This window comes from Mobula birostris, chromosome 2, assembly GCF_030028105.1.
Source record: "Mobula birostris isolate sMobBir1 chromosome 2, sMobBir1.hap1, whole genome shotgun sequence".
Lineage (NCBI taxonomy): Eukaryota > Metazoa > Chordata > Chondrichthyes > Myliobatiformes > Myliobatidae > Mobula > Mobula birostris.
Window position 1 is genome coordinate 168,923,515 of NC_092371.1, and position 27,593 is coordinate 168,951,107.

Below are 27,593 nucleotides of genomic sequence, written 5' to 3' on the forward strand. Positions count from 1 at the left end.
GGCACAGCCAAGAAGGCCCAAAAGGCCTGTTTCTGTGCTGTAGTTTTTATGGTTTCTATGGTAATAAATATGAAACAGCAATCAAGAAAAGCTTGGTTATACTAAAGAAAAATAAAAGAATTATGCTTGATTATATTTCAGCAACTTCTCATAGTTTGCACAATCTCACAGATGCAAGAAAATCAATAGACAGTGCTGAGGTTCAAATTGTTCTTTGTGTCATGCACACAGCAACAAAAGTCTTCTGTGAAAATGCACTTTCCAAACAATGTAGTCTCAGAATAGTTATTGAGAAATGATTGTCATTTAGCTCTTGCAGTTCCTAGCCCCTCAAAAAATCTCAATGTGTGCATGTTTTCGATACATCTCAGCTATAGGGTACCTTGTCAAACACTAAGTAAGACCAGTTGCTCAGACTAAGTGCACAGCCTTCCCAGCATGGAAGTGTGAAGTTATCCTCAAGATGTCTACTAAATTACTTTAATGCTTAACCTCCTTATTTGTAGTAGTCTATATTAGCCCCCACTTTCATCAGTTACAAATTTCATGTCGTTACATCTCCAACTGATGATGAGAAAAAAAAGCCCTTTAAAGATTCCTTGAATGCACAGCCTCATGACAGAACTCCAGACCAAAGAAATGTAATACCTTATGCTGGGTTCAGATCAAATATAAATGCTGTCGATCCTCAGACCTAGGTCAGACTGGCTTTGTTCTTTATAGCTCAGCACCAAGTACTTGGTCACTTTGCAGGTACTATATAGCAATTTTTCCTGGGATGTGGACTGCTTTCAAAGCAAGTGTATCCAGCTAGAAGTATGATATAGAAATATGAGTCCCTGAAAGAGTCTGTAAGATCTTAGGATATGTGACTTGGACTATGGAGGTGTAGGGATGGAAAACCAGAGAATTTGACTTAAAGAGGAAAGAGCAAAGGGAAAAGGAAACTGAACTGGCCACTGCAAACTGCCCATAGTGCATAGGGGTGGTAGAAGAATCAGGTTGGGTTGATGGGAATGGCAGACAGAATGGACCGCAAAGAGATAAATGACAGAAATGGATTACTGTGAAAGCTGGCACATTTGTGGGTTAAATGGCCTCCATCAATGTTCTTAGTGCATCCCTTTGATAACGGTGATCAGCTCCAAAGCATTTGGCTTCCTATAAAAGTCCTGGACTGAAGACGTCAAAGATGGCCCATTCAAATTGACTGTCTCTCAATTAATCCACAAAGTAAGGCAAGTTTAGTCATGGAAATCACTGTTGGTCTTAGCACTAGCACAACTGAGGTTGCAGCCTCACTATCATTGAATATCTCTGATAGATTTAGCAATAGAGCAAAAAACAATAGTTTTCACAATTTAAGCCAAAGGTAAAACTTAATCTTAAATTCATGGAAGGTTTGATTATTTGGGTGATATTATTTCCCAATACATTGACAATTTCAACTGTATCTATTTCATCTGCAAATGGAGGTCATGTCAGTGTAATACACAATTAGCTCTAGGAACAAGAGATGTCAAAGAACAATGGTTACTAACAATACATAATTTGCTTTAGGGACAAGAGATTACAAAGAACATACTAACGGACATAATTAGATCATTTGCTCCCAGTGTGGCCTCCTCTACATCAATGAGACCTATTTCCATGATGATGCCACTCTCACACTGGAGAAGCAACACCTTATATTCTGTCTGGGTAACCTTTAACACGATGGCAAAAGTATTGTTTTTTCCACGTTCCATTAATTTCTGCTTCCTCCCCCTTCCTTCTTTCTCTGTCTCCCATTCTGGTGCTCCCCTCTTACCCTTTTTCTTCTCGCAACCTGCCCATCATCTCCCCCAGTTCCCTCCTACTTCCATTTATCCCACGGTCCATTCTTCTCTCCTATCTGATTCCTCCTCCTTGTAGCCTTCTATCTCATTCACCTATCACCTCCCACTTTCTCACTTCATCCCCCCCTCCTCCACCCACCCACTTTCCCACTCATCAGGTTTTACGTATGACCTGCCAGTTTGTACTCCTCCTACCTTCTTATTCTGGCTTATCCTCCCTTCATTTCCCATCCTGATGAAGGGTCTCAACCTGAAATTCAACTGTTTATTCCTCTCCATAGATGCTGCCTGACCTGCTAAGTTCTTCCAGCATTTTGTATGTGTTGCTCTTAAATTTTCTTTTCGGGCCCAGATGACCCTGACAGTCTCGCAGGTGAAGTATCATCTCACCTAACAGGACTGTTTGAGGCCCTGATTGGTGGTGAGGGAGGATGTATTGGGGCAAGTGTCACACTTGTCCAGTTTATAGGGATAAGTGCCAGGAGGGAAATCAGTGAGGATGCTTCCTGGCATGCTGAGTTCCTCCAGCATTTTGTGTGTGTTGGTCTTTATTGCTGCCCAGTCCCAGCAATGTCCCACACTTACTGTGTTGGCAGGGATTCCCTCACACCATCATCTCCTGACCAGTATGCTACAGCACTGAACAGCAGCACCTCCCTCCACCTCCAAGTTACACAGCACCATCCATCAGAAGCAACCTCTCCACACTGTACCAGTCGAGGGAGGATAGAAATTTACACCAACTGCCAGGCAAAACTGCACACAGCAGCCAGAGAACATATCATTTTTAAAATACAAGTGGATACATAGATGTGAGTATTTGGGCTGGAAGACCAAGAGCACTATAATGAATCAGCCCTGTGTGCAACAATACTGAGCCAAGTACCAATACACAAGGGACTTCACTCCTGCATCTGAACTATTGCCAGTAAGACTACGTAATCAGCCATAATCACTTCTGCAAGCCTCTCCATCATGACAAACAGTAATTAGACAAAAATATTATAGAGCAGAGGCAATTTTAAAGTTTGCATTTTTTATATGCTTCAAAGAGCACTTGTAAAAGTAATCCAGTATGTTCAGGGTGTTGTTTTCTGGGGTTTTTTTTGCAGGTTGCCTGTAAAGGTTCTGCATTGAAAATAGAAGAACAATGTGAAAATATTAGTGACAAGCTGGTACATTTGGAAGAGCAGCTGCAAGTGGCAATAAACAATCAGGATGACAGTCTTACTCATATCCTTTCATGTTGGAATTGCAGATCTTACTTAAGGCTTTGCAGCAAGTGGTTACCAGTCTTTGATCCTGTTGGAGGTATTAAATTTGCAAGATTTTAAAGTCTTTTGAAATTGTATTTGCCGGGGGTAGCTTCTTCCAAGCTTAATGGAGTTTTGTCCAAAGAGAAATTTTTAAATTGCAGTTTGTATTTCTAGTTGAAGAACAATAGGGCGTAGCAAACTATGTATGCGTTCCAGATCACAACCTTGTCTATATTTTTCCTTCATTGTCATTGTATTGCTCTGACTATGAAATAAGGGCTTTGTTTAACGTGACTCTCTGATGGTAGTGAGTATATATTTGGAAGTAGTTGAGGCTGGTACAACAATATTATTTAAGAATCACTTGAATGGGTATGTAGAAGGTTTGGGGGTTTTAGGCATATGGGCAGAATGCAGGAAATCGTAAGTTCAAAGTTCAAGTTAAATTTATTATCAAAGTACATATGTGTCACCATATACAACCTTGAGATTCGTTTTCTTGCAGTCATTCACGGTAAATACAAGAAACACAATAGAACCAATGAAAGACTACACCCAACAGGATGGACAAACAATCAATGTGTAAAAGACAACAAACTGTGCAAATACAAAAAGAAAAAATAATAATAAATAAGCAATAAATATCAGGAACATGAGATGAAGAGTCCTTGAAAGTAAGTCCATATCTTATGGGAACAGTTCAGTGATGGGAAGTTGAGTGAAGTTAATGCCCTCTGGTTCAAAAGTCTGATAGCTGAAGAGTAATAGATGTTCCTGTGTGGGTGTGTGGTGTAGGTGGTGTGGGTTCTGAGGCTAGTGGCTGAGCACCATGGTCATCATGGACACGTTGTGTTAAGTGGCCTGTATCTGCAGTGAATTGTTCTATGACCTTATGGCTAATGAGTTATTCTGTGTAATTAATTAAATTTATTGAATAAATGCTAAGGGTATAGTCCTTGCGGAGATGAATACTCACTTTCAGTTATGATCGTGCATAATTGGATAGGTACAGAATAGATATAGTAGTTCACAACTCAGCAGAAGATGAGTACATTATCATAATCTAACCTTGAAGCCTGATCAGTGCATAGGAATTTGATATTTGTGCTATCACAGCAACGTTGTTGACAGAACGGCAAAACTAGCAAAATTTTGGAATAGAAGCCAAAACAGGTAATGACTCAGGTAGGGTATAGTACAGGCATACTTAAAGTCAGTAAGGGATAGAGGAGCATGTATGTAGACAAATCATAGATAATATAAAAATAATTATTGTCAGAGGAGATTTCATTTTTTCAAATATGAATTGGGATCACCTGGATCCACTCCATCACAGTAGTCACTCTTCAGTCAATTCAATTTCCATCAACACACATAAAAGTTGCTGGTGAACGCAGCAGGCCAGGCAGCATCTCTAGGAAGATGTACAGTTGACATTTTGGGCCGAGACCCTTCGTCAGGACTAACTGAAAGAAGAGCTAGTAAGAGATTTGAAAGTGGGAGGGGGAGGGGGAGATCTGAAATGATAGGAGAAGACAGGAGGGGGAGGGATGGAGCCAAGAGCTGGACAGTTGATTGGCAAAAGGGATATGAGAGGATCATGGGACAGGAGGCCTAGGGAGAAAGAAAAGGGGGAGGGGGGGAAACAGAGGATGGGCAAGGGGTACAGTCAGAGGGACAGAGAGAGAAAAAGAATGCATATAAATAAATAACGGATGGGGTACGAGGGGGAGGTGGGGCATTAGCAGAAGTTTGAGAAGTCAATGTTCATGCCATCAGGTTGGAAGCTACCCAGATGGAATATAAGGTGTTGTTCCTCCAACCTGGGTGTGGCTTCATCTTTACAGTAGAGGAGGCCGTGGATAGACGTATCAGAATGGGAATGAGACATGGAATTAAAATGTGTGGCCACTGGAAGATCCTGCTTTCTCTGGTGGACAGAGCGTAGGTGTTCAGCAAAACGATCTCCCAATCTGCATCGGGTTTCGCCAGTATCTCCGTCTGGGTAGCCTCCAACCTGATGGCATGAACTATAAAGTTGAAGCCACACTCAGGTTGGAGGAATAACACCTTGTACCCCATCCATTATTTATTTATATACACACATTTTTTTTCTCTCTTTTTCTCCCTCTGTCCCCCTCACTATACCCTTTGCCCATCCTCTGTTTTTCCCCCCTCCCCCTTTTCTTTCTTCCTAGGCCTCCTGTCCCATGATCTTCTCATATCCCTTTTGCCAATCACCTGTCCAGTTCTTGGCTCCATCCCTCCCCCTCCTGTCTTCTCCTATCATTTTGAATCTCCCCCTCCCCCTCCCACTTTCAAATCTGTTACTAGCTCTTCTTTCAGTTAGTCCTGTCGAAGGGTCTCGGCCCGAAACGTCGACTGTACCTCTTCCTAGAAATGCTGCCTGGCCTGCTGCGTTCACAGCAACTTTTATGTGTGTTGCTTGAAATTCCAGCATCTGCAGATTTCCTCGTGTTTGTAAATTCAATTTCCATTATGGGATATGAAGAAATAGATATAGTGATAGCAGTGCTACTGAAGACTAGTGCTTCAGAACTAGCTGTGCCTTTGGGTGAGCTGGCATCTAACCCAGCGATGTGGATAATTGCCCAATTAAGCCCGAGTCACAAAAGCAGTTAAGATCCAAATCAGTTAACTATTGCATGGTCAGCTTACACCTAACGATCTGTATTAGTGAGGTATAATATTGTTGATAGTTCTATAACTTGCTCACAGATAATTAGGTTAGCTTTTGTCTGGACCACGAACTCTAGATCTCATTTTAGCCTTGGTGCATTGAGGAATCCTGGAACAAAACATGTTAACACACATGAAGAAGGAGTGAACACCAAGGGATGGAGAGGTGCAGTCGACGTTTCAGGCTGAGACCCTTCGTCCTGACGAAGGGTCTCGGCCTGAAACGTCGACTGCACCTCTTCCTACAGATGCTGCCTGGCCTGCTGCGTTCACCAGCAACTTTGATGTGTGTTGCTTGAATTTCCAGCATCTGCAGAATTCCTGTTGTTTACCAAGGGATGGAGTCATATTTTGCACAAAAGGTGATTATGTTGTTGCAGTTCAGTCATTCCACCCCCGGGTCATTATTGCAGGAGTTTTGTTTTACTTATTTAGAGATACAGCACAGAACAGGCCCTTCCGGCCCAGCAACCCACCTATTTAACACTACCCTAATCACAGGACAGTTTACAATGACCAACTAACCTGCTAACTGGTACGCCTTTGGACTGTGGGAGGAAACCCACATGGTTTACAGGTAGAACTTACAAACTCCTTACTTCCCAGGAGCGGCCTTGTCGAGGGAAGTGCGAGTCTTTGGCGAGGAGGCTGAGAGTAGAGACTACGCCACAGTTGGAGAGGGTGAGAAGTGGAGAAGAGATGACCGCTAGGCTGATTGAGTGTGCTGCGTGCATGATATGGGAGGTCAGGGACACTGATAGTGCCTGTGGATCCTACACCTGCGGAAAATGTGTCCAGATTCAGCTTCTGAAGGACCGTGTTGCAGCAGTGCAGAGGCAACTGGATGACGTTAGGTTAATCCTGGAGAACGAGAGTTTTCTGGACAGGACCTACAGTGAGGTCGTTACACCCAGGATACAGGAAGGGAGAAGGAGGACGATGATAAGCAAGGAAAAGATGCTTGAAGTACAGGAGACCCCGGGAGATGTGCCTCTCGTAAACAGGTTCTCCCTCTTGGAAGCTGTCAGGACAGAAGACAGTGCCAGTCTGAGAGGTGGATGGGTCTGCGAGTCAACAATTGGCGCTGAGGCAAAGTCGAGGAGACAGACATCAGGCAGAGTCGTGGTAGTAGGGGACTCCATAGAGAGAGGTACAGAAAGGGGTTTCTGTGGCAACAGGTGAGATTTAAGGATGGTGTGTTGCCTCCCTGGTGCCGGGATCCAGGATGTCACGGACCGATTGCAGGGAATCCTCAAGAGTGAAGGTGAACATCCGGAAGTGGTGGTGCATATCGGCAACTGATGTGGGGAAGAAGAGGAAAGACATTCTACAGTGCGACTTCAGAGAACTCAGAAGAAGGCTGAAAAGCAGGACTTCCAGGGTGGTTATCTCCGGTTTGCTTCCAGTTCCCTGTGCTGGAGTGGTCAAGAACAGGGAGATAATGGATCTGAATGTGTGGCTGAAGAACTAGTGCAAGAAGCAAGGATTTACATTCTTGGACCACTGGGGTATGTTTTGGGGTAAGGATGAATTGTACAAAAGGGGCGAGTTACACCTTAATAAATGGGGCACCTGCATTCTGGCAGCCAGGTTTGCCTCTGCAACACGGGTGTGTTTAAACTAAGTAGTGGGGGGAGGGGACAAACTGGAAACATAAGGATGGAGATAAAGGGGAAGTGAGAATAAGAAAAGTTAAGAATGACAGCAGAATCAACAGAGCTGAAAAAGCTCAAGAAGGGATCGTACAGTATGGCCAAGTGAAATAGGAATTGATATGGGAGGTGAGGGGAGTAATGAATTAAAAGTATTGTATATGAATGCACGAAATAAAGTAGATGGGCTTGAGGCACAGTTGGAAATTGGTAAGTATGATGTTGTGGAAATAATAGAGACATGGCTTCAAGTGGACAGGGCCTGGGAAATGAATATTCAAGGGTATATGTCCTATCAAAAGGACAGACTGATGGGCAGAGGGGGTGGAGTGGCTCTGTTGGTGAGGAATGATATTCAGTCCCTTACATAGAATCAGGAGGCGTAGAGTCAGTATGGATAGAACTGAGAAATTCTAAGGGTAGAAAGACCCTAATGGGAGTTATCACCAGGCCCCCAAACAGTAGTCTGGATGTAGGGTGTAAGTTGAATTGAGAGTTAAAATTGGCATGTCGCAAAGGTAATGCTACAGTTGTTATGGGGGACTTCAACATGCAGGTAGACTGGAGGAATCAGGTTGGTACTGGACCCCAAGAAAGGGAGTCCCTCCGAGATGGATTCTTAGAACAGCTTATACTGGAGCCTACCAGAGAGAACGCAATTCTAGATTTAGTGTTGTGCAATGAACCGGATTTGATCAGGGACCTCGAGGTAAAGGAGCCATTGGGAGGTAGTGACCATAATATGATAAGTTTTGATCTACAATTTGAGAGGGAGAAGGGAAACTCGGAAGTGTCAGTATTACAGTTGAACAAAGGGAACTATGGGGCTATGAGGGAGGAGCTGGCCAAAGTTCAATGGAACAATACCCTAGCAGGGATGACAGTGGAACAGCAATGGCAAGTGTTTCTGGGAATAATGCGGAAGGTGCAGGATCAGTTCGTTCCAAAGAGGAAGAAAGATCCTAAGGGAAGTAAGGGGAGGCCGTGGCTGACAAGGGAAGTAATGGACAGTATAAAAATAAAAGAGGAGAAGTATAACAGCAAAGATAAGTGGGAAGCCGGAGGATTGGGAAACTTTTAAAGAGCAACAGAAGGTAACTAAGAAGGCAATACGCAGAGAAAAAATGAGGTACAAAGGTAAGCTAGCTAAGAATATAAAGGAGGATAGTAAAAGCTTCTTTAGGTATGTGAAAAGGAAAAAAAATAGTTAAGACCAAAATTGGGCCCTTGAAGACAGAAGCGGGTGAATTTATTATGGGGAACAAGGAAATGGCAGATGAGTTGAACAGGTACTTTGGATCTGTCTTCACTAGGGAAGACACAAACAATCTCCCAGATGTAATAGTGGCCAAAGGACCTCAGGTAATGGATGAATTGAAGGAAATTTATTTTAGGCAGGAAATGGTGTTGGATAAGCTGTTGGGTCTGAAGGCTGATAAGTCTCCGGGACCTGATGGTCTGCATCCCAGGGTACTTAAGGAGGTGGCTTTAGAAATCGTGGACGCATTAGTAATCATTTTCCAATGTTCTATAGATTCAGGATCAGTTCCTGTGGATTGGAGGGTGGCTAATGTTGTCCCTGTCTTCAAGAAGGGAGGAAGAGAGAAAACGGAATTATAGACCGGTTAGCCTGACGTCGGTGGTGGGAAAGATGCTGGAGTCAATTATAAAAGATGAAATTACAACACATCTGGATAGTAGTAACAGGATTGGTCCGAGTCAGCATGGATTTACGAAGGGGAAATCATGCTTGACTAATCTTCTGGAATTTTTTGAGGATGTAACTATGAAAATAGACAAGGGAGAGCCAGTGGATGTAGTGTACCTGGACTTTCAGAAAGCCATTGATAAAGTCCCACATAGGAGATTAGTGGGCAAAATTAGGGCACATGGTATTGGGGGCAGAGTACTGACATGGATTGAAAATTGGCTGGCTGACAGAAAACAAAGAATAGCGATTAACGGGTCCCTTTCGGAATGGCAGGCAGTGACCAGTGGGGTACTGCAGGGTTCAGTGCTGGGACCACAGCTGTTCACAATATGTATTAATGATTTAGATGAGGGAATTAAAAGTAACATTAGCAAATCTGCCGATGACATAAAGCTGGGTGGCAGTGTGAAATGTGAGGATGTTATGAGAATGCAGGGTGACTTGGACAGGCTGGGTGAGTGGGCAGATGCATGGCAGATGCAGCTTAATGTGGATAAATGTGAGGTTATCCACTTTGGTGGTAAGAACGGGAAGGCAGATTATTATCTAAATGGAGTGAAGTTAGGAAAAGGGGAAGCACAATGAGATCTAAGTGTTCTTGTACATCAGTCACTGAAAGCAAGCATGCAAGTACAGCAGGCAGTGAAGAAAGCTAATGGCATGCTGGCCTTCATAACAAGGGGAATTGAGTATAAGAGCAAAGAGGTTCTTCTGCAGCTGTACAGGGCCCTGGTGAGACCACACCTGGAGTACTGTGTGCAGTTTTGGTCTCCAAATTTGAGAAAGGACATTCTTGCTATTGAGGGAGTGCAGCGTAGGTTCACAAGGTTAATTCCCGGGATGGCGGGACTGTCATATGTCGAAAGATTGGAGCGACTGGGCTTGTATACTCTGGAATTTAGAAGGCTGAGAGGGGATCTTATTGAAACATATAAGATTATTAAGGGATTGGACACGCTGCAGCAGGAAGCATGTTCGCGCTGATGGGTGAGTCCAGAACCAGAGGCCACAGTTTAAGAATTAGGGGTAGGCCATTTAGAACGGAGTTGAGGAAAAACTTTTTCACCCAGAGAGTGGTGGATATATGGAATGCTTTGCCCCAGAAGGCTGTGGAGGCCAAGTCTCTGGATGCTTTCAAGAAAGAGATGGATAGAGCTCTTAAAGATAGCGGAATCAAAGGTTGTGGGGATAAGGCAGGAACTGGATACTGATAGTGGATGATCAGCCATGATCACCATGAATGGTGGTGCTGGCTCGAAGGGCCGAATGGCCTACTCCTGCACCTATTGTCTATAATTGAATTCTAAACTCAGAAATGCCTTGAGCTGTAATAGCGTCATGCTGACCATGACCATTACACTACCGTGGTTGTTCAGAGTTCAGATAGCCCAGCCATCTTCAGTTCATTTTTATTAATAAAATAGTTAAGATTAAATTGAACAAAATAAGCTTTTTGTTTCAAAGTTTGCCTGGCCTGTATTTTAATAGTCAACACACTTGGTAACTAATCAATCCTGAAGACAACAACAGCTAAGCATTCTCATGTTTTATCCTTAATAAATGTTCACAGTATCTACAAGGAGAAACCCAGACGGTAAAAGAAGCACTGCAGGCAATGTTGAAACAGCTTTTGTCTTTGGAAGAGGATACGACAGAAGACTTTGTAGTTAACATCTGGTGACTAAAGAAGGAATTGCTAGAAGGCAAATTCACCTGATGTTGACTTGTAACATTCCACTTTTGTTATCTGTAATATTTTAGAGAGAGTTTTAATAATTGCTGTACAAAAATGACAATCAATAATGACAACCAACATATAATTCTCCGTAACTTCCGCCACCTCCAATGGAATCCCACCACTAAGCACATCTTTCCCTCCCCCCCCCCCCCCCACTTTCTGCAGGGATCGCTCCCTACTTGACTCCTTTGTCCATTTGTTCCCCTCCCATCCCTCCCCAGCGATCTCCCTCCTGGCACTTATCCTTGTAAGCGGAACAAGTGCTACACATGCCCTTACACTTCCTCCCTCACCACCATTCAGGGTCCCAGACAGTCCTTCCAGGTGAGGCGACACTTCACCTGTGAGTCAGCTGGGGTGATATACTGCGTCTGGTGCTCCCGATGTGGCCTTCTATATATTGGCAAGACCCGACGCAGACTGGGAGATCGTTTTGCTGAATACCTATGCTCTGTCCACCAGAGAAAGCAGGATCTCCCAGTGGCCACACATTTTAATTCCACATCCCATTCCCATTCTGATATGTCTATCCACGGCCTCCTCTACTGTAAAGATGAAGCCACACTCAGGTTGGAGGAACAACACCTTATATTCCGTCTGGGTAGCCTCCAACCTGATGGCATGAACATTGACTTCTCAAACTTTGGCTAATGCCCCACCTCCCCGTCGTACCCCATCCGTTATTTATTTATATACACACATTCTGTTTTCTCTCTCTCCTTTTTCTTCATTTGTCCCTCTCAGTATACCCCTTGCTCATCCTCTGGGCTCCCCCCCCCTCTTTTCTTTTTCCCTAGGCCTCCTGGCCCATGATCCTCTCATATCCTTTTTGCCAATCAACTGTCCAGCTCTTGGCTCCGTTCCTCCCCCTCCTGTCTTTTCCTATCATTTTGGATCTCCCCCTCCCCCTCCCACTTTCAAATCTGTTACTAGCTCTTCTTTCAGTTAGTCCTGACGAAGGGTCTCGGCCCAAAACGTCGACTGTACCTCTTCCTAGAGATGCTGCCTGGCCTGCTGCGTTCACCAGCAACTTTGATGTGTGTTGGTTGTAATCAATAATAAGCACTTGATTTAGATCCAGGGTTTAAATTTAATCTGGTAATATTATCTTATATTAATATTCGCTTTTAATGTCAGAATTAATGTGAATCTTACTCCTGTTTCACAGAAAATACTAGAAACAAAAGTCAGTGCAACTTCACATGTTTAGTAAAAAAGAAGTTTAAAATATTTCACACCTAAAAGATAGCACTTCTGTAATTCAAATTCTCAATATTTTCTCCACTACGTTATTTGAACATTTCTGATTTTTTCATTGTTCATAAGGAAGATGATCAATGGGGCATTTTCTACGAAGAATATCTGAGAATTCTACTAGGAATCCTTTGTTTCGTGGCTCTCTGTGGGGAAGGCAAATCTCAGGGTTATATACTGCATACATTGATAATAAATGTACGTTAAACTGAAACAGTGAACTCTGTTTAGCATAAATCATTTGGTCAGATGAACTTCCTTATTCACAAATCAAATGCAAAATTTGTTTTCTAACATTCAGTAAGACCAGACGTGATTCTTTAAGAATTAGTGGAGCCAGTTCCCTAGTTTGCCGTAAAAAGTAGGAAGTGGCAATTGAGGCAAAAGTAAATACCATTAGAGGCCCAGTGTATTTAGAAACATAGAAAACCTGCAGCACAATACAGGCCTTTTGGCCCACAATGCTGTGCCGAACATGTACTTACTTTAGAAGTTACCTAGGGTTACCCATAGCCCTCTATTTTTCTAAGCTCCACATACCTATCCAGGAGCCTCTTAAAAGACTCTATTGTATCTGCTTCCCACAGTCGCCGGCAGCCCATTCCACGCACTCATCACTCTGCGTTTTAAAAAAAAACTTACCCCTGATATCTCCTCTGTACCTACTTACAGTACCTTAAAACTGCGCCCTCTCGTGTTAGCCATTTCAGCCCTTGGGGAAAAAGCTTCTGACTATCCACATGATCAATGCAACTCATCATCTTACACATCTCTATCAGGTCACCTCTCATCCTCCGTCGCTCAAAGGAGAAAAGGCCAAGTTCACTCAACCTATTCTCATAAGGCATTCTCCCCAATCCAGGCAACATCCTTGTAAATCTCTGCACCCTTTTTATGGTTTCCACATCCTTCCTGTAGTGAGGTGACCAGAACTGAAAACAGTATTTCATGATACAGTCCCAGCATCTTGGTCTATTTCTCTGCTTTGCTGTAGAATACAATTTAAATGGAATAATTCCGAAGTAGAGTATTTCCTGAAGTTCCTTAGATGGCGTTTATCTGTCAGGGAGACTAGCAAATCAAAGTTTTTTCCTTATAACTGCCTGAAGAAAAATCTTTGGGAGTTATTGATTAGTTTGTTACTTGGATCACAATGTTCCAATTCTGAAGCACACATTTAATTGCCTCAAATTGTACTTCAACCAATTGTTTTATAGGATAGACTTGGTCTTATTCTGGTCTTGAAGCAAGCTAAGTATTTTTACTTAAAGCAAATGGTGATGCCTCCATCACCCCGGATAATGTAGACTGTGTCTAGATTACTGCTTGGTGCCAGAGATTAGTATTTCCCATCAAAATGGGGTGATATTCAATAAAACCAAAGTTCATTGTTAAAGTAAGTCACTGATATAAACTGCTTCTCTTAGATCTAACAGTGACACCAGAATTCCCATAATAACAGTATGCATCCATAAATGAATGTTTTATTCAAGTCACCAGGCATCATAAGCAAACTTTCATTGCATTTTGGATGGTGTGTTCCTTAGTTTGATTACATTCAGAACTTGAATAATGCATTGCATTAAATATTTTTAAATTTGCCTTTTTGTGAATTGCCTTGGACCTTTTCCTAGAAAGTAACAACACAGGATTTCCCCAATTATCAAGCAGAAATTCTGACATAAGAGCCTGTGGAACTCACCAGAAAATGCAGGAGTACAGTTCTGCTGGTAGCTGACATTTATGGACAATGTAGTAAAGAGCTCTAAGGGTACAATTGGTATGCAGTGAATGGCCTGTGAACTTCTGAACAGGTCAATGTTTCCATCAGAGGGACTTCATTGATATTGCCTAACATTGCTATGGCACAGTATAAAAGTAGATAATCTTTGTGAATGTATATGGTCTAAAGGTTAAGGCCAGTGAAGAGTTAATGAAAAATTAAGTTGGTAATTTTAAAAGTGTAATGCAATTTCCATGTAATTTCAGGTTACACCGTGGTCTCACACTGAATATAGGGTATCATCATTCACTCATCTTCAAACCATATAAGTAATTTGTTGTAATGAGCTTTAGAATGGAGTTCCTTTTGGAAGTAGTATCAAGGTAGTGTTGGTTACAGCTGATTCGACTGATTACATCCAAAAAAAAATAAAGGTCCATGAAGATTTGGTATTTCATCTGTAAAATATGTAATGTAGAGTAAGTGAATGGTGTGAACAGAATAAACATTTCATTCACTGAAAGTGAAATCTCTGATATAAATCTCTTGATAATCACTGATTCTTTTCAGGCACTTGTTGAGGTACAGTACAATAAAATTTCTAGGTGTTTTCCCTTTTAAAGAGATGGAAAATGATTTGGATTTTTTACACTGTTCAGCAATGGGCAGAATGAACTTTACTGGCAATATGCTTCCAGAACATGAACTTAAGTAATGTCTCAGATATATTTACATTACAACTGAAAACTCACCTTAGACACCATTGAGATAACGGCAAGATAATTTGTTTTAATAACGATTAATTAGGGAAGGATAGGTGAAGATACTAGAAATATTGCAGATAGTGCTGGAAGAGAATTTGTGAGGATGATATTTATAACAGTACACCCCTCCTGTTTTTGCCTATCATTTCAGATCTCCCCCTCCCCCTCCCCCTCCCCCTCCTCCTCACTTTCTAATCTCTTACTATCTCTTCTTTCAGTTAGTCCTGACGAATGGTCTTAGCCCGAAGCGTCGACTGTGCTTCTTCCTATGGATGCTGTCTGGCCTGCTGCGTTCCACCAGCATTTTGTGTGTGTTGCTTACATTTCCAGCATCTGCAGATCTCCTCGTGTTTGCTGCACAGTTCTATTGTATAGATTTTACATTCTTTCACTTTCAGTATGCAACACCGCTCTTCAAAATGTCAGGGATGCGGCCTAGAAGACTAACACGCCTTCAGGGTTCCAGGATTTCGTGGCTCTGGAGGCGGGTGGACTTGAGGTCGGTGCTTCCACAGGAAATTGGTGTGTCGTGGGAGTACACAGAAGATTGAAAGCAGCAAGCTGGCTGCTGGCTGTGTGCTCAGAGACCCGAGTTCTTTGGGCACAGAGCTCGGAAAAAGTGATGCAACAGTCTTTTAACACTATAAATCAGCGAGTTGTTTTGTCTCTTCCCTCTCGCTGTGAAACAGGGACATCTCTTTTTCCCTTACTGGAGGGGAGGGGGGGAGATAGCCTGTGGTATGTTGAATTACTGGGTGAATGAGTAGTCTTTGGGGTCCTGCAAGTCTGTGCCTTTATTGATGCTTTGCTGCATGCTTGAGTGCTTGGTGAGGGGCACCAATGCTTTTTTTGCTGGTGGGGGAAAGGTGGTTGTTGCTTTGCTGCTGCTTAAGCGTGGGTGGGGGGAGCTGAAGGGGGGACTTTGGGGTTCTAACGTTTAACCATCATTCATTCTTTGGGACATTTCTCTGTTTTTGTGGATGGTTGTGAAGAAAAGAATTTCAGGATGTATATTGTATATATTTCTCTGACATTAAATGTACTTTTGAAACCTTTGAAGTCATAGAGGAAAGAAACAAATCCTAAGGCCTACCGTGTCCATACCAACCAAGTATACATCTAACTAATCACATTGATCAGGACCTGTCCATCTGTGCCTTGATGATTTAAGTGCTTGTCTAGAAACAAATGTTGTGAGAGTACCTAACTCCATCTCTCACTTAGGTAGTGTGCTCCAGATTTCTGCCTGCTGGTAGAAAAGTCCTTCCCGAGAGCCACACTAAACTCATTACTACTTATTCTGAACCTATGCTTTCTAGTTTTAATCACCTCTCCTATGGGGAAAGGTTTACTATTGTCTTTCCTATATGTGCTCCTCAACTTTGTGTGCCCGTATTTTCCCTCATAGAGTTATTGAAAGAAGTTGTGTGAAGCTGTGTCCTTCAATGATTGAAGAAAAGGAGGGTGGTGTTTCTATGTGTTTGAGAAGAAGCAGTTTGCCAAGGTTAAATGCCCAAGGATCAGGTCAAAGTACAATCTTAAGAATAACTATTACTATGGATCATTGATGGTCAAAAGAAACATTTGAGAGATGATTGACAAGTAGGAAATGCCTAATAGCCACAATGCGGGAGGTTTCTCAAGTCCTGAAGAGCACTCTATAATCTTTATCTGTGCAGCAATGGCCACCACAGATGTTTTGAACAGGGCATTTCAGGGAGCTACTTACACAATTAACATTCATTCCGTAGAGATTCTGAAGCTTCGTGCAATGCTTTAAGCTGCAAGCATTGGGCAACATTATTGTGTCCAAAGAGCATTGATGGAATTTCAAGTTGCCTTTTTGTAAAAGGCTCCCAATAATTTGTGACTTTACAATAGATTCTTTCCTGAAATGCAATCACCTCTAGCCTCCAAGGCTTCAAAGGAATGAATCTTGAATTTATAGGTATCTAACAAAGAGATTGTTATCTAACAAAATGATTTTATAATTGTTACTGCAGCAATTGTCATCTACTCATCAGCAGAGGGAATGCAAAGTATACAATTAAAGGCCTTTCTTGCCCTTTCTGGTGCAGTTATTAAATTTTGCCCTTCACAGTATTATGTAGCTGGGATTTATTACTTTCTGGCTGCTGTTGCTATGCATTTGATTCACTGAATTTGCCATTTTTATTCTCTTGTTGGAGGCATTATTGACCCTTTTTTGTCAGCTGCAAGAGAATCTTAATGTCATTGTCAAAACATGTAATCATACTTCTTCCTTAACAGGCATTTAACTTGAATCTTATAGTTACCCCAGTTCTTTTGAAAAAGAACAAGATCATCGGTAAAGGAGAAATGGATTGTACTGTAAGTTGTCGATTAATTGTTACAGCTTTTCAAGTAGACAGGAAATGCAGTTCCTTTGAAGGGTGTATTTTATATTGACTATTTCACCCAGCCTCTGCCTTCCTTATGTAACTTAACAGAGAAAATTAGAGCACATTTGGTCAAGGTTTCACTAGAGTTTATTTTTGGTACATTCACACTCTGCCACACTCAGAAGAACCTCTTACATTTCTAAATATAAAGTCAAGGAATGTCGATGCATTGTATTCTCTCAACCTTTAATAATTTTTTCTGTAAATCTGGTTAAACTAGGTCAAGTAGTACCTATCTTACTTTGGTTTAAAGAGTGGTTCACTGGTGCTCTTCAGGGGTGGAAACATTTTTCTGGTCTGACATTTGTATGACTTCAGATATATTTGAATGTTTTTGCTGTCGTTTGGACTGACTTAATATCCCACTTATTTGTATTCATTTGGCCAGTGCTAGCAAACTACACAACTACTGCAGTGGATTGAGGGCCCACTGCCTTCAGGGAGGTTGAGAATGAACGATGCATTATGAAAATGAATAAAGTAAAACTGGGTCATTGAGGTTTCTAGTTCCATTACAATTGCCAGTAATTTAACTTATTATTTAGCTCCATTGTGGCTTTTAAAGTTGAATACATGAATATTTTATTCTTTGGAGGACTTGTAGTTTATTTTAAGAACTGCATGTAAACAAAATAGGTATTACCATGAACAAAAGTATTTAAAAATCTATTGCACATACTTTATTGTGAATCTCAATGACCATGGTAATGTAGGCAGCTCAAGAATAACCATATAATTTACTGTCTTTTATACATGGTGAAGTTTAGCATGCCAATGTTTTGAATAACCAGGGTGCATTTACAAAGTTGTATATATTATACAGATTTAGAATTTTAACAATGTAATTAATTGACAATAAATTATATAAAAATAAGTTGCTTGGTGTAATTTATCAAAGTGGATTTTAATATATCAGCTTGTATGCTTGGAAAGTAAGAAATTCTGTTTTCATTTTCTATCAAAGCTTTCATGGATTTCTAAATTTGTTTGATTGTTAGATAATTGTTAGATAAAGACTTCTCATCTTTTTCTCCCCAGACCTTATGAAGGGTCTTGGCCCGAAACTTTGACTGTACTCTTTTTCCATAGATGCTGCCTGGCCTGCTGAGTTCCTCCAGCATTTTGTGTGTGTTTCTGGCAGTTAAGTGTAAAGTTAAAAGGAAGGACCTCCAAGTTTGTGATCTCAGGGTTGCTACCCATGCCATGTGTTAGTGAGGCCAGAAATAGGAAGATTGTACAGTTTAACACGTGGCTGAGGAGTTGGTGTATGAGGGAGGGTGACAGATTTTTGAATCATTGGGCTCTCTTCCAGTTTAAGTGGGACGTGTACCAAAGAGATGATTTGCACCTGAACAGGAGGGGGCTAATATTGTAACTGGAAGGTTTGCTAGTGCTGCACAGTGGGTTTAAACTAAAGTTGCGGTGGGTGGGAGCCAGGGTGCCAGAACAGCTAGTAGAGTGGTGTGGAAACATGTTAAGAGCTCAGACAAAATCATGAATCAAAAGGCTGAGCATGGTGCAACCAATATCCTGAGCTGCATATATTTCAGTGCAAGAAGTATTGTAGGAAAGGCAGATCGATACATGAAATTATGAAATTGTAGTCATTGGTGAGACTTAGTTGCGGGTAGAGCTGAACTGGCAGCTCAATTTTCCAGGGTACTGTTGCTTTAGATGCGACGGAGTGGAGGGATAGCATTGCTAGTCAGAGAAAATGTCATGGCAGTGCTCAGTCAGGACAAACTGGACATCTTCTCTTGTGAGGCATTAAGGGTGGAACTCAGGAATAAGAAAGGTATGACCATGTTAATAGAAACCATAGAAAAACTACAGCACAGAAACAGGCCTTTTGGCCCTTCTTGGCTGTGCCGAACCATTTTCTGCCTAGTCCCATTGATCTGCACACGGACCATATCCCTCCATACACCTCCCATCCATGTATCTGTCCAATTTATTCTTAAATGTTAAAAAAGAACCCGCATTTACCGCCTCGTCTGGCAGCTCATTCCACACTCCCACCACTCTCTGTGTGAAGAAGCCCCCCCCAATGTTTCCTTTAAACTTTTCCCCCCTCACCCTTAACCCATGTCCTCTGGTTTTTTTCTCCCCTTGCCTCAGTGGAAAAAGCCTGCTTGCCTTCACTCTATTTATACCCTTCATAATTTTATATACCTCTATCAAATCTCCCCGCATTCTTCTACGCTCCAGGGAATAAAGTTCTAACCTATTCAACCTTTCTCTGTAGCTGAGTTTCTCAAGTCCCGGCAACATCCTTGTAAACCTTCTCTGCACTCTTTCAACCTTATTTATATCCTTCCTGTAATTTGGTGACCAAAACTGAACACAATACTCCAGATTCGGCCTCACCAATGCCTTATACAACCTCATCATAACATCCCAGCTCTTATACTCAATACTTTGATTAATAAAGGCCAATGTACCAAAAGTTCTCTTTACGACCCTATCTACCTGTGATGCCACTTTTAGGAAACTTTGTATCTGTATTCCCAGATCCCTCTGTTCTACTGCACTCCTCAGTGCCCTACCATTTACCCTGTATGTTCTACCTTGGTTTGTCCTTTCAAAGTGCAATACCTCACACTTGTCTGTATTAAACTCCATCTGCCATTTTTCCAGCTGGTCCAAATCCCTCTACAAGCTTTGAAAACCTTCCTCACTGTCCACTACAGCTCCAATCTTTGTATCATCAGCAAATTTGCTGATCCAATTTACCACATTATCATCCAGATCATTGATATAGATGACAAATAACAGTGGACCCAGCACTGATCCCTGTGGCACACCACTAGTCACAGGCCTCCACTCTGAGGAGCAATCCTCTACTACCACTCTTTGGCTTCTTCCATTGAGCCAATGTCTGATCCAATTTACCACCTTTCCATGTATACCTAGCTACTGAATTTTCCTAACTAATCTCCCATATGGGACCTTGTCAAAGGCCTTACTGAAGTCCAGGTAGACAAATCCACTGCCTTCCCTTCATCCACATTCCTGGTAACCTCCTCGAAAAATTCCAATAGATTGGTCAAACATGACCTACCACTCATAAAGCCATGCTGACTCTCCCTAATAGGTCCCTGTCTATCCAAATGCTTGTAGATTCTGTCTCGTAGTACTCCCTCCAATAACTTACCCACTACCGACATCAAACTTATCGGCCTATAATTTCCTGGATTACTTTTTGATCCTTTTTTAAACAATGGAACAACATGAGCCATTCTCCAATCCTCTGGCACCTCACCCGTAGACACCGACATTTTAAATATATCTGCCAAGGCTCCTGCAATTTCAACACTAGTCTCCTTCAAGATCCGAGGGAATACCCTGTCAGGTCCTGGGGATTTATTTAATTTGCCTCAGGATAGCAAGCACCTCGTCCTTTTCAATCTGTACAGATTCCATGATCTCACTACTTGTTTCCCTTAATTCCATAGACTTCGTGCCAGTTTCCTTAGTAAATACAGACACAAAAAAACCACTTAAGATCTCCCCCATTTCTTTTGGTTCCGCACATAGCCAGCCACTCTGATCTTCAAGAGGACCAATTTTATCCCTTACAGTCCTTTTACTCTTAATATACGTATAAAAGCTCTTTGGATTATCCTTCACTTTGACTGCCAAGGCAACCTCATGTCTTCTTTTAGCCCTCCTGATTTCCTTCTTAAGTATTTTATTGCACTTTTTATACTCCTCAAGCACCTTATTTACTACCCGTTTCCTATACATGTCATCTTCTTCTTTATCAGAGTTGCAATATCCCTTGAGAACCAAGGTTCCTTATTCCTATTCACTTTGCCTTTAATCCTGACAGGAACATACAAGCTCTGCACTCTCAAAATTTCTCCTTTGAAGGCTTCCCACTTACCTATCACATCCTTGCCAGAGAGCAACCTGTCCCAATCCACGCTTTTTAGATCCTTTTTCATTTCTTCTAATTTGGCCTTCTTCCAGTTTAGAACCTCAACCCTAGGACCAGATCTATCTTTATCCATGATCAAGTTGAAACTAATGGTGTTATGATCACTGGAACCAAAGTGCTCCCCTGCACACACTTCCAACACTTGTCCTAACTCACTTCCTAATAGGAGATCTAATATTGCATCCCCTGTAGTTGGTACCTCTATATATTGATTTAGAAAACTTTCCTGAACACATTTTACAAACTCTAACCCATCTAGACCCCTAACAGTATGGGAGTCCCAATCAATATGTGGAAAATTTAAATCCCCTACCACCACAACTTTATGTTTCCTGCAGTTGCCTGCTATCTCTCTGCAGATTTGCTCCTCCAATTCTCGCTGACTATTGGGTGGTCTATAATACAACCCCACTAATGTGGCCATACCTTTCCTGTTTCTCAGCTCCACCCGTAAGGACTCAGTAGACAAACCCTCTAATCTGTCCTGCCTGAGCACTGCTGTAACATTTTCCCTGACAAGCAATGCTACCCCCCGCACCCCCCCCCCACCTTTCATTCCTCTGCCTCTATCACATCTGAAACATTGGAACCCTGGGATATTAAGCTGCCAGTCCTGCCCCTCCTGTAGCCAAGTTTCACTAATTGCTATAATGTCATCATTCCATGTGTCAATCCATGCCCTCAACTCGTCTGCCTTCCCAGCAATACTGCTAGCATTGAAATATATACACCACTCACAACCTTTCTATTTGCGGCTTTGCTTGAGCTTTTAACATCATTTATTTTCACCCCAGCCTCACTGTCAGCTCTGGCACTCTAATTCCCATCCCCCTGTACATCTAGTTTAAAGCCTCCCCAATAGCACTAACAAACCTCCCTGAAAGGATATTTGTCCCCTTGTAGTTCAGGTGTAACTCGTCTCTGTTGTACAGGTCCCACCTGCCCCAGAAGAGGTCCCAATGATCCTGAAATCTGAAACCCTGCCCCCTACACCAGTTCCTCAACCACTTGTTCATCCTCCATAGCATCCTTACCCTCACTGGCACCAATGTGGAAAAAGATAAGTCTGGTCCATGGGTTGAGATTCTAAATTTGAGAAAGGCCAATTTTGATGGTATCGGAAAAAATCTGGCCAAGTGTGAATGAAGATGAACTATTTTCTGCCAAAGGTGTACTTGGTAAGTGGGAGGCCTTCAAAAGTGAGATTTTGAGAGTACAAAGCTTGTATGTGCCTGATAGAATAAAAGTTAAAGATAACAAATTTAGGGAACCTTGGTTTTCAAGAGAAAGTGAGGCTCCGGTTAGGAAGGTGCATAGCAGGTATAAACAGTAGGAACAATTGAGGTACTTAAGGAGTATAAGAAATGCAAGAGAAGACTTGAGAAATAAATCAGAAGGGTTAAAAGAAGGCATGAGGTTGCTTTGGCAAACAAGGTGAAGGAGAATCCAAAGGGATTCCACAGATAGGTTAAGAACAAAAGGATTGCAAGGGACAAAATTGGTCCTCTGGAAGATCAGAATGGTAATTCATGCATGGAGTCAAAAGAGATGGGGGAGATCTTAAATGGATTTTTTTGCATTGCATTTACTCAGGAGATAGAGTTTATAGAAGTGAGGCAAAACAACATCGACATCATTGACCCCCATACAGATGACAGAGGAGGAGGTGTTTACTGTCTTGAGGCAAATTAAGGTGGGCAAATCCCCAGGGCCTGATAAGGTGTTCCCTCAGACTTTGTGGGAGACAAATGCAGTAATTACAGGGTCCCTAGCAGAGATGTTTAAATCATCCTTAGTGACAGGTGAGGTACAGGAGGATTGGAGGATAGCTAATGTTCTGCAGTTTAAGAAAGGCTCCAAAAACAAACCAGGAAATTGAAGGCTGGTGAGCCTGATATCAATAGTGGGAAAGCTATTGGAAGGTATTCTAAGGAACAGGATGTATGAGTATTTGGTTAGACATGAATGGCTTTGTGCATGGTAGTTCTAGTCTAACCAATCTTACAGAGTTTTTCAAAGAGGTTTCCAGGAAAGTTGATGAAGGCAAGGCAGTGAATATTATCTACATTAGTAAGACACTTAACATGGTCCCACATGGGAGGTTAGTCACTTAGCTTTCAAGATGAGGTAGTAAATTGGATTAGACATTGGCTTTGTGAGAGAAGCCAGAGACTGTTAGTAGATGGTTGCCTCTCTGGAGTGCTGCAGGGATCAGTGCTGGGTCCGTGGCTGTTTGTCATCTATATCAATGATCTAGGTTATAATATGGTTAATTAGATCAGCAAATTTGCGAATGACACCAAGATTGGGGGTGTAGTGGACAGTGGGGAAGACTATCATAGCTTGCAGTTGGAAAAATAGACTGAATGGAACTTAATGCAGTCTAGCGCAAGATGTAGGACAACCAGGATAGGTCTTACACAGCAAACGGTAGGGCAGTGAAGAGAGCTGTAGAACAAAGGGATCTGGGAATACAGGTCTGTAAGTCATTGAAAGTGGCAGAATAGGGTTGCAAAGAAAGCTTTTGGCACATTGGCCTTCATAAATCAAAGTATTGAGTATGGGTGATGGCATGTTATGTTGAAGTTGTGTACATCATAGGCAAGCCCTAATTTGGAGCTTTGTGTGCAGTTTTGGTCACCTACCTACAGGAAAGGTATGAATAAGGTTGAAAGAGTACAGAGAAAATTTACAAAGATGTTGCCAGGACTGGAGGACCTGAGTTATGAGGGAATATTGAATAAGTTAGGACTTTATTCCTTGGAACGTATAGAATCAAGGGGAGATTTGATAGAGGAATACTAAATTATGAGGGGTATAGATAGGGTCAATGCAAGCAGGCATTTTACACTGAGGTTGGGTGGGCCTACAACTAGATGTCATCGGTTAAGGTTTGAAAGGTGAACATTTTAAAGGAAGCATGAGGGGAAACTTCTTCACTCGGGGTTGTGAAAATGTGGAACCAGCTGCCAGCACAAGTAGTGCAATGCAAACTCAATTTCATCGTTTAAGAGAAGTTTGGATTGGTACATCAATGGTTCCAGTGCAGGTCTATGGGACTAGGTAGTTTAAATGGCTCAGCATGGACTAGAGGGGCTGAAGGGCCTGTTTCTGTACTGTATTTTTCTATGACTAATAACTAGAAAATGCTGAAAAAACTCAGCAGGTTGGGCAGCATCCATGAAAGGAGAAACAGAGTTAACATTTCAGGGTCAAACTTTGTCAGGAGTGGAAAAGTGAGATTTATTTCGGGAAACCCAATCAGCGTCAGGAACAGAGCACTTTGAAGAGGTTACTTGCAAGTTGGTGAAGCTTGTATGAAAGGAGAGCTTTACGGGCTTTCAGACCTTCTGGAAGCCTAATCAGCATTGGGAACAGAGCACTTTGAAAAGGTTACTTGCAGGTCGGCCAAGCTTGTATAAAAAAGAGCTTCACGGGCATTCGGACATTCCAGAGGCCCAGTCAGCATCAGGAGCAGAGCACTGTGAATTAAATAAAAGTACAGAAGGGGCAAGCGGGGCAGCTATTGTTAGGAGTAGGCCAGTGGTGAGAGTAGGAGCATCATGCTTTGACGAGAAGAAGCTGAAGCCAAAGACACAGATTAGAAGATCTGGTCTTGGTTGCCCATTGTACAGTGCAGGCAGGATGGCAGATATGGCAGTGGAATGCACCTCCAGTAGGATGTGGGAATTTATGGAACTTGATGGTCTCCCTGATGACTATGCCTGCGGGAAGTGCAGACAACTCCATCTCATGAAAGACCGCATTAAGGAGCTGGAACTGGAGCTTGAGTGGATGAACTTGGGATCATCCTGGAGGCAGAGCAATTGATAGATGTAACTTTTAAGCAGGTGGTTAGACCCAGAGTGCAGAATTCGGGGAGTAGATGGGTGAACACCGAGGGAGGTAAAGGGAGAAGGAAGTCAGTGCTATTCCATAGCCTGTGGCCATCCCCCTCAGCAACAGGGATACCCCTTTGGATACAGCTGAGTGGGATGACCTATCTGGGCAAGGCAGCAGCAGCCAGACCATAGCACTGTGGTCAGCTCTGAGCCTCAGAAGGGCAGGGTGAACTCAGGCAGAGCAATAGTCATACGGGATTTGACAGTTAGGGGGACAGATAGGAGATTCTGTGACAACAAAGGAGATGCCAGGATAATATGTTGCCTCCTGGGTGCTAGGGTGCAGGATGTTTCTGAACAGTTGCAGAATAGTTGCAGGGGAGGGCGTGATTCATGTTGGTACCAATGACATAGGCAGGAGAGGGGTAGATGTTCTGTGTAGTAAGTTTAGGGAGTTAGGAAGGAGGCTGAAAAGCAGGACCTCCAAGGTGGTAATCTCCGGATTACTCCCTGTGCCACAAGCTAGGAATGGTCAGAACAGGAAGATAGCACAGAAACAAGTGGCTGAGGAGAAGCTGCAGGGGGCAGAGTTTCAAGTTTGTATATCATTGGAACCTTTTCTGGGGAAGGGGTGACCTGTACAAGTGGGATGGGTTGCACCTGAACTGGAGAGGAACCAATATCTTGGGAGGGAGGTTTGCTAATGACCTTGGGGAGAGTTTAAACTAGATTTGCAGGGGGGTGGGAACTGAAGTGAAGAGGCAGAGGATGTGGTGGTTGGTGCACAAGTAGTGACAGCTTGTAGGGAGTTTATGAGGAAGGATATGCAGATGATAGAGCAAAGAAGCACTCAGCCAGATGGTTTGAGATGTGTCTATTTTAATTCAAGGAATATCACGAGCAAGGTGGATGTACTTAGAGCGTGGATCAAAATGTGGAACCTTGATGTTATGACCATTACAAAGACTTGGATGTCTCAGGGGCTGGAATGGCCGCAGAGTGTGCCAGGCTTTAGATGTTTCAAAAGGGACAGGGAGGGAGGCAAAAGAGATAGGGGAGGTGGCACTGCTAATCAAGGATTGTATCACAGCTCCAGAAATGGAGGAAGTCATGGAATGATAGTCTACTGAGTCATTGTGGGTGGCAGTCAGAAACAGGAAGGGGTTAATGACTGTACTAGATGTTTTTATAGACCCTTCCCCCCCCGCCGCCCCCCAAATAGTAACAGAGACATCGAGGAGCAGATAGGGAGGCAGATTCTGGAATGGTGCAATAATAATAGGGTGGTTGTGATGGGTGATTTTAACTTTCATAATATTGACTGGAATCTCCTTAAAGCAAGGGGTTTAGATGGGGTGGAGTTTGTTAGGCATGTTCAGAAGGATTTCCTGATGCAATATGAAAATAAGCCAATTAGAGGAGAGACTGTACTTGATCTGGTATTTGGAAGTGAACCTGGTCAAGTGTCAGATCTCTCGGTGGGAGAACATTTTGGAGGTAGTGATCACAACTCTGTCTCATTTACCATAGCACTGGAGAGGGATAGGAGCAGACAATTTGGGAAATCATTTAATTGGGGTGGGGGAAATATGATGCTATTAGGCAGGAACTTGGGAACATAAATTAGAGCAGATTTTCTCAGGGAAATGCGCAGCAGAATGTGGCAAGTATTCAGGGAACATTTTCATGGCGTTCTGCATAGGTATGTTCCATTGAGGCAAGGAAAGGATGGTAGGGTAAACGAACCATAGCGTACAAAGGATGTAGAAAATCTAGTTAAGTAGAAAAGAAAAGCTTACAAAAAGTTCAAGAAACTAGGTACTGTCAGAGTTCTAGAAAATTCCAAGGGTGCCAGGAAGGAGTTCAAGAATGAAATTAGAAGAGCTAGAAAGGACCAAGAGAAGGCTTGGCGAGCAGGATTAAGGATATCCCCAAGGTATTCTATCAGTATGTGAAGAGCAAGAGGCTGAGCTGTGTGAGAATAGGACCAATCAGGAGCAATACTGGAAACATGCATGGAGCTGGAGGAGGTAGCGGAGGTACTTGATGAATATTTTGCTTCAGTATTCCCAGTGAAAAGGACCTTGGCAATTGTGGGCAACACACACAAATGCTGGAAGAACTCAGCAGGCAAGGCAGCATCTGTGGAAAAAAGCATAGTCGGCATTTCAGGCTGAAACCCTTCAGCAGGACTGGAGAAAAAAGCCGAGGAGCAGATTTAAAAGGTGAGGGAGAGCAAAGAGAACCACCAGGTGATTGGTGAAATCTAGAGGGGGAGGGATGAAGTAAAGAGCTGGGAAGTTGGTGGTGAAAGAGACAGAAGCCTATGGAAGAAAGAAAGAAGGGGAGAGGAGCACCAAAGGGAGGCAATGTGTGGGCAAGGAGATAAGGTGAGAGGGTAAATGGGGTGGGAAATGGAGAAGTAGGGGTTGGGGGTATTACCAGAAGTTTGAGAAATTGATTTTCATGCCATCAGGTTGGAGGAGAAGATCCTGAAAGGTAGAATTTATGGGCGTTTGGAGAGACATAATCTGATTAGGGATAGTCAGCATGGCTTGTCAAGGGCAGGTCATGCCTTACGAACCTGATTGAATTCTTTGAGGATGTAACAAAGCACATTGATGAAGGTAGAGCAGTGGATGTAGTGTATATGGATTTCAGTAAGGTTCCCCATGTGAGGCTCACTTAGAAAGTAAGGAAGCATGGGATCCAAGCAGACATTGCTTTGTGGATCCAGAATTGGCTTGCCCAT

General features: G+C 42.6%; 1 protein-coding gene across 6 annotated transcripts in view; it reads left to right on the top strand.

The window, feature by feature from the left end:
- The window catches only part of disc1 (DISC1 scaffold protein), a 203,031-nt gene that overhangs the window by 108,799 nt on the left and 66,639 nt on the right, over positions 1-27,593 (top strand). Inside the window, exons 13-15 of one of the 6 annotated variants that reach the window (XR_011884992.1) lie at positions 2,951-3,070; positions 10,725-12,347; positions 14,855-14,921. The exons of 1 other annotated variant lie outside the window; for it this stretch is intronic. Coding sequence is in view for 3 of the 5 variants with exons in the window: in XM_072251069.1 (XP_072107170.1) it covers positions 14,855-15,187 (333 nt within the window). In the remaining 2 variants the exon portion in view is untranslated. Of the gene's footprint in view, positions 1-2,950; positions 3,071-10,724; positions 15,494-27,593 lie in introns of those variants that run through there. 4 more of the 6 variants (XM_072251070.1, XR_011884994.1, XM_072251069.1 and 1 more) reach the window with 4 other exon arrangements.